The sequence below is a fragment of the Salmo salar genome, chromosome 15 (assembly GCF_965601325.2).
Source record: "Salmo salar chromosome 15, fSalSal1, whole genome shotgun sequence".
NCBI lineage: Eukaryota > Metazoa > Chordata > Actinopteri > Salmoniformes > Salmonidae > Salmo > Salmo salar.
Window position 1 is genome coordinate 4,788,305 of NC_138305.1, and position 7,712 is coordinate 4,796,016.

Sequence of the window (7,712 nt, forward strand, 5' to 3'; positions counted from 1 at the left end):
GTCAAACTCATTTTGCCCTGGAAGCTGCATTCGGTCTCAGACGAGGTCCGGATTGGTTAAATTTCCTCACCATCAAAAAGTTTGGAGAATTTTTTGAAGTTCCCTGATTGTCGGACTTTCATTTCGGTGATTATTAGCGAGCTGATGAATGTAGGTCCATTATAATATCTACACAGGGATAATCTCAATCGCATACCCCGCGCCACCTTTTCTTGACTCCTCATAATCCATTGGAGGAGAAGGTCAGAGGGGAGGGACCTCTGTTTAGATTTGGTTTCGTCATTTAAGTAAATTGTTGTTTTTACTCAAAACCACCAGTAGGCTGGATTGGACCCCCACACCCCTGCTATGAACTAAACTGAGCTTTTCTATTGATGTGCTGCATCTGTAACTGAAATAGCCAGCTGGAGGAGCAAGCCTAGTCTGCAAAAAAAAATTGTAAAATGCAAATTAGAGTAACGGCAAAAAAGTTGCAATTAGTAGTCAAAAGGGCCAAGGGGGGTTTCAGATCATATCGCTGGTTTCGATCCCCGTTTTAAAGAGCGCGCCAGTTACACCCACCGCACCAGGGGTGCGTTCAGTTCGATTGAACATGTGCTGCGTTGCGTACGGGTTTGTACTGAACGGCACGTTTCCCAAAACCGCAACCAAACCCCTCCCCGTTTTTTAACTAATCGCTTAGAAACGAGCCGTTCCCGTGTAATTGAACGTTGCATTACGTTTTTTTTCAGCCCAGTTAAATCTTGAGTTGTATGCATTGCGTCTTGCAACAGATCGTTTGCCGTTTAAGAAACAAACGGAACGAAACGATGAGCGACCTACCTACATTTGTCCAATAGAAACTCGTTTTCGTTGAAAAAAGTTTTCCGTTTGGAGTAGGCCTTAAACAGTTCCGCAACAGACGAACGTTTTGCAAAATAATTGTCGTAATGAATACACCCCTGGTCCGACCTGCCAGCCCAGGTGTGTTTCTGGTCAGACGGCTCTGTCACGCACAGGGACTGGTTGGTCACATGGTCCACTCCTACGTTATGCGGAAATTAATTAGCGGAAGAAACAGGTGGATGTATCATCGGCAGGTAAGCAAAATTCAAATAAAATTCATAATAGGACATCAACGGAGTTGTCACATTTAGGAATAGATATTACCGATGTTTTAATAAATGTGCTTATCAGTTTTATGTAGGTTATATGTGATGATGCAAATAGCAATTTCATGGGGATGGTAAACTGTCTGGACAGCAACCTGGTAACATTACAAATCAGGTTAATATGAATAAAAACATAGATAATGCCGTGAAAGATCAGTAGTTCTGTACTCAGAAGTTAGGCCGATAATAATAATAATAATAATAATAATGTGTTTGTAGAATGTTCCCGAAGCTCTTCTTCGCCATGTGGTGGACTGCATGCCAAAATGTCAAACAATCAGACAATGTCTATTGATTTAATGAAATTGTGGACCCGAGTTTTAGTTCAGATTTGATGTAGCCTTGTCATGTGGTTTAGATTAGCTTTTTTTTTTATGTCGACAAAGACACACACCAAACTTCCAAGTTGTAATGGAGTTGTAACCGGCTACTACAGTCTCTTTTAAAATTGCTATGTTAGGTCAGAACAAATAGGTCATCAGATTGAGCCTTTTTGCAAACCTACAGTACAGTTATGAGTATGTAGGATATACTGTAGATATTCAGTACACAACCTTGCTCCCGCTTTACCTACATGTACAAATTACCTCGACTAATTTGTACCCCTGCACATTGACTCGGTACCGGTACCCCCTGTATATAGCCTCGTTATTTTATTACTTTTTATTTAATTTTTTACTTTAGTTTATTTAGCACATATTTTCTTAACTGTATTTTTTTTAAACTGCATTGTTGGTTAAGGGCTTGTAAGTAAGCATTTCACGGTAAGGTCCACACCTGTTATATTCCCGAGCATGTGATAAGTAAGATATTTGATTTGATGCATGTAGGTCATTGAGGGAGTTGTATTACGCTGGCCCGGGTTGAACTGGGCAATGGCCAGTCACGTTATTGGGCAAAAGCGTGGAGGGAGGAGCGCTCGTCTCAAATCAAACAGTAATCTGCGCTGCTAGGTCATGTTGTCAACAAGGCAGCATGACGTATCATCCAGAAACATGCATATCTTTTCCATAAAATACATTTTAAGAATTTTTTTATCTAGTTGTCATTGCGTTTTTATCAAAATCAATCACATCTGAATGTGAAAACACATAATCCTACTGATCACTCTCCACATACTTAATTATGTCACTTTTGTTTTCATCCGACTTCGCCATCAACGAGAGAGAGCAGGCACTTGGCTCACGTCGGGAGGCAGCCTGGCATCACTTTTCTCCTAGTTCAAACTTCTTCCACCGGGGTAACCCGGGCCAGATAAACAAACTCCCTCAGTGTAACTGACTGTCACCTGTTTGTCCTCATTCCTGGTGACACAGCCAGAGAGGAAATCAGAGCCATATAAACATATTCATACTGAACAGCAAGGACATGTGAGTCTGGCCCGGTGACTGTGTAAAAGAGGTATTATTCCAACTATTTTCCATATTTTTTTGTTGTTTTGCGATGTTACTATTGATGCAAGATACAACAATGCCAACATTGTGAAGAGATGTTGATAGTGTGGTCATTTGGTGATGGGAGATTTACTTGAGTTACTTGACATGCTATAGAAAACTATAAACTTGTTACCACATTGTTTGTGGGAGACATTTTTTATTTCATTTTTATTGATTTAACCACCAGTATAGTCCACTCACTAAAAAATGTATTGCTTTCCAGTAATCCACATGAGGTTTAGGTGAATCTGGGGTTACGTGTAGGTTCTTTGTTATCTGGGGGGTAACAGTATATCTGGCATTGCCAATACCCAGGAAGCCCCTGATTGAAGACAGTGCCCGTTTGCATGCAACTACTGCCCCCCCCCCCCCCTCCCCCACATGCACACACACACACACAAATCAAATCTAATTTTATTTGTCACATGCGCCAAATACAACAGGTATGATGATACCTTTCCGTGAAATGCTTACAAACCCTTAACCAACAATGCAGTTCAAGAAAGAGTTAAGAAAATATTTACTAAATAAACTAAAAAAGAATAATGCATAAAAAATCAGAAAGTAACAAGAAAATTACATAACAATAATTATACATATCAACACACTGTAATAGTAATCTAGATCATGTCTCATGTCTTGAGGTTAACGATCTTTGTCCTGTAATGCTTTTGTAAAGGTAGTTTACAAGGCGGCGAGAGGTCACATAAAGTATACTGCATAGATTCAAGACTATCAAGCAGCTCATCCTTTGGCAATATTGTCCTGCATTTTCTAACCACAGCCTCTCTCCTCTCCTTTCCGTGTCTGTACTAGGGCAGAGACCAGTGAGTCCCCATGTCTGCTAGAGGAGGTTCCTCTGGCCGTTTCAATGCAGAACCTCACTACGACCAGGTCCCAGTGGGCTCCTTATGGAGGGACCAGGACTTCCCTCCTCCTCCCCGCTCCCTTGGGGGTTTCAGGGGGGCAGACCTGGCTGTGAGCTCTGACCCCCTGCCCCCCCCTCCCCTCCCAGACCAGCCCCCCGTGGGCCCTGACTTCTACCCTCCTAGCGACGGTGCCTCGGAGCGCCTTGACGACGACAGCGCGGCCATGGACATCAAACCCGTCCACCGCTTCATTCCTGACTCCTTCAAGAACTTCTTCCGCGGCAACAGTGTCCGTGGTAGCAGCAACAAGCCCTTCTCCTTACCCCCCTCCCCGCCGCTGACGGAAAAAGACGACCTCAAACCAGGAACCACTAGAGGTGTCCCCTGCTCCCCTCCCCCCTCTCCCTCCCTCCCCGGCTCCTACCTGGACCCGTACGGAGGCTCTGGCGGCAGCTACAACTCCCGAAAAGAACGTGACGCCATGTTGCTAGGGACCGATGCCTTCGAGTCTGTCTCGGGCGTCACATTCCGCTCAGCCAAGACCTACAGCGAGCGGGTGGAGGATTACCACCAGCGCTACGCCTATATGAAGTCCTGGGCGGGGTTACTGCGCATCCTGGGCTGCGTCGAGCTACTTTTGGGCGCTGTCGTCTTCGCCTGCGCGTGTGCTTATGTACACAAGGACAACGAGTGGTTCAATATGTTCGGCTACTCCCAGCCACAGTTGTTCGGGGGGTTAGGGGGCGGCGCAGCAGCTTACGGAGGCAGCGGATCGTTCAGCTACGACGGACCCAAAACCCCCTTCATCTTGGTAGTGGCTGGCCTGGCCTGGATAGTAACAGTCATTATGCTAGTCCTGGGGATGACCATGTACTACCGTACCATCCTCCTAGATTCGTCTTGGTGGCCCTTGACTGAGTGTGTGATTAACCTGGCCCTTGGGTTTCTCTACATGGTAGCAGCGGTAATGTACGTCAGGGACACAACCAGAGGAGGCCTCTGTTACATCCCTGTCTTCAACAACGGAGTCAACGGGGCCTTCTGTCGCACAGAGGCCGGCCAGACCGCCGCCATTATTTTTCTGTTCGTCAACATGATGATATATTTTGTGGGCGCTGGTGTGTGTCTGAAGCTGTGGCGGCACGAGGCGGCGAGGCTGAGGAGGGAGGGGTTAGCGCAGGAGGTGAGGGCGGAATTAGACACACACACAGTTGTCCGTTTGGGTTGCAATTTTTGTGTTCCATGACAAATCCTTTGCCTCATCCTTTCCCATTGGTCTTCTTTGTTCTCAGATGAAAACCATTGGATCTTCCCTGCCAATATCTGCTGTAAGTCTCTTAGTACACTAGTAGAAAACTTGAATTAATATTAATTCATTTCATTTGTAAAGCTCTTTTTTTTTTTCACAACCAAGGCACAAATGTCACATTCTTCATGCCATTACGCTGAGTATACATACTGACAACCATGTTAAATTCCAGTTAATTCAGGAAGTACACTGACTTTCCTCTTGAACATTTAGAATTGGAATTTGGTTTACTTTCTGAATTGACATGAATTAAAATGGAATTTACCTCAACCCTGCTGACAACATAGTAACCATACCTCCGATCCCCATCCTTCCCCAGCTGGGCGGTTCCAGGACCTCAGAGCAGACCCCTCTCCCCACCCTCCAGACTATCCCAGAGGTATTGGACGGCCATGTTGCCTCTCCAGCCGTCCCTCTGATGATGGAGCCAGAGATCCTCAGAGGACACATCCCTGCAGGACACATCCCAAAACCTGTAATCATCGCAGACTACGTGGCGTGAGTACTGATCACCCATCTAACTTTATTTGACCTGTTCTCTGACAGATGGAGTTTTTAATCGTTTGTATTGTTGTGTATCATGCTCCTGCCTTTGTTTGTTGTCATTTGTATCACTGCTTCATTATTATGTACTTTGTATTTGCTTCATTTTTTGGGAAGAAAAAGAGACTTTGGTCTCAATGGAACTTCCCTGCATATATAGGTTAAATCAAATCAAACGTATGGACCTTAAGTACCAAAGGCTAGCTGACTGCCACACGCTGCTTCCTACTAGACTTATCTGTCCACGATCATACGGCGCAGAACTCCATCTCACGAGGGCCACACTCAGTCCTGCTTTTTCTATTTCTCTCTCTCTCTCTCTCTCTCTGCTACTTAATTGATCAGTTAATGTCATTGATGGGCTTGGCAAGAGAGTTCACACACACCTGGTTGCCCAGGTGATAGACATTTGTTTCTACATATAAAGGCCTTAAAAAACCAACCCTGTGTGTGTGTGTGTGTGTGTGTGTGTGTGTGTGTGTGTGTGTGTGTGTGTGTGTGTGTGTGTGTGTATAGGACGAGTCATTTTAGACTATTTGAGATGCACCCATGTTTGTTGATGACCTCTGCTTTGTATTTGTTGTGTGAACAGGAAGTACCCGATCATCCGTACAGAGGAGGGGAGGGACCAGTACAAGGCTGTGTTTAAGGACCAGTATGCTGAGTACAAAGAGCTGCATGCAGAGGTCCAGGCCATGGCCAAGAGGTTTGACGAGATGGACGAACTGATGAGGAACCTGCCTCCACGGCCCTCCAGTCAACTGGTACTGAGACCGAGAGAGAGAAAGATACACAAGCACGTCACACGTAGACTTCTCACTCACTCACTCACTCACTCACTCACTCACTCACTCACACACACACACACACACACACACCAATCATATTGACAAACATAAAGTTACCATAAATTATAGCCTAATGTCCATTCACGTCATTCTACTGCTTTTTACCAATCCCTTGTTCAAAGTTAAATATCTTCTTTCAGGAGAAGGAACGCATCAATACCATAGTATTGGAGTACCAGAGAAAGAAAACGGTAAGTGATTTTTGAGTCTTATTTTAATAGAAAATGTATATAAGTACTACAGATCCTGAGCCGTAACAATGACCTGTGGAGTAGTTTTAGGTTTCAGTAATATGTTTATGGACGATGCCCAGTAGAAGTTGATCTGTAAAACCGGTTTGTGTAGGCGGGGAGTTTCACATAGTTTCAGGTAGTTTCCCTTTCAGGTAAACCAATGATGTGTGATGGACTGACAGTAGATCAGGGCACTTCCTGTTTGAAACGTTTATCTCTGTCCTTTCTACACGCACACTGCAGACTAGGACATTTGCTAGATACATCAAATGCAACTATGCCCTTATCTGATGGCTTTCGGTTCCACCATTTATTACCTTATGAAATGGCAAGACATGATATGGGACTTGTGTGTGTGAGTGAGTGAGAGGCAGATGGTGAAAGAGAGAGATGGAGACAGTAAGTGAACGAACAAATGTTAACTGTTCTCTCTTTCTTGTTGTCAGGATCCTACGTTCCTTGAGAAGAGGGAGAGGTGTGAGTACCTGAAGAACAAACTGTCCCACATCAAACAGAAGATCAACGAATACAACAAGGTCATGGACTGGAACGACGGATTCAGCTAGACGAACACACACACACTCTGAACTGTGCAGCTTAACTGAGCCAGGTCAAGCTCGAATGCTGAAGTTTACCCTCCATTACATTATGTTGGATGCCACTCCTTGCCAGTTATATGCATTATGTGGACATGCCATGGGTCAAATCATATAAAGATTTTAGTGCCACAAAAATGTATATTGAGGCTGGTTTTATAATCTACACGTTTTCTTATCTGATGCATTTTGTTTTTATTGATGTCCGTGATATTTTTGTTTACTGCCATAATTGTAAGTTGGTTGCCACTGCCCAACCCTGAAGTACAGATCAGTCTCTACACAGTACCCCAGCATCAATTTGATCATGTGGGCAAATGTCGTTCTTTGTTGTGTATAATTATCTTTTGTACCATTTTGTAAACTCTAGATACTGTAACAGTATGAAACTAAACAAATCTGTTATGATTTCCTCAACAAGACTTTTCTGTAATAATTGTTTAAATTAAGTGACAAAGCACCTCCTATGTATTATATGTCGTTGTTGACTTGTGTTTTTCAAAAAAATATTTTTGCAGCTTCTGGGTGTACTGATGTCAATCGATGTGATTTATTTGGAACACATGGCACCTCCGGTATCTTTTGTACGTTTATGTGTAAAAACGTTATCCAGTATCATATATTTCTGTTACGACTTGCTTACTGATGTACTTGTAATTTCTTGATAATTGAAGGAAAGTCTGCAAAGTTTGATTTCAGCACAGTTTGATAAAGATCCTAAAAACTA

At 43.7% G+C, this 7,712-nt stretch overlaps 1 protein-coding gene across 2 annotated transcripts; it reads left to right on the plus strand.

Annotated features, from left to right (window-relative positions):
- Positions 1–958: 958 nt before the first annotated feature.
- Positions 959–7,712, plus strand: marveld2b (MARVEL domain containing 2b). Of its 2 annotated transcripts, none has more exons than XM_014143409.3 (7): positions 959–1,079; positions 3,404–4,639; positions 4,749–4,784; positions 5,085–5,263; positions 5,901–6,072; positions 6,297–6,347; positions 6,836–7,712. In XM_014143409.3, exons 2-7 carry the CDS (start codon positions 3,425–3,427, stop codon positions 6,953–6,955), a joined length of 1,773 nt encoding a protein of 590 aa, XP_013998884.2. In that variant the 5' UTR covers positions 959–1,079; positions 3,404–3,424; the 3' UTR covers positions 6,956–7,712. The 2 variants fall into 2 exon arrangements, with proteins under 2 accessions (XP_013998884.2, XP_013998885.2); XM_014143410.3 differs by lacking the exon at positions 959–1,079 and adding an exon at positions 1,096–2,552.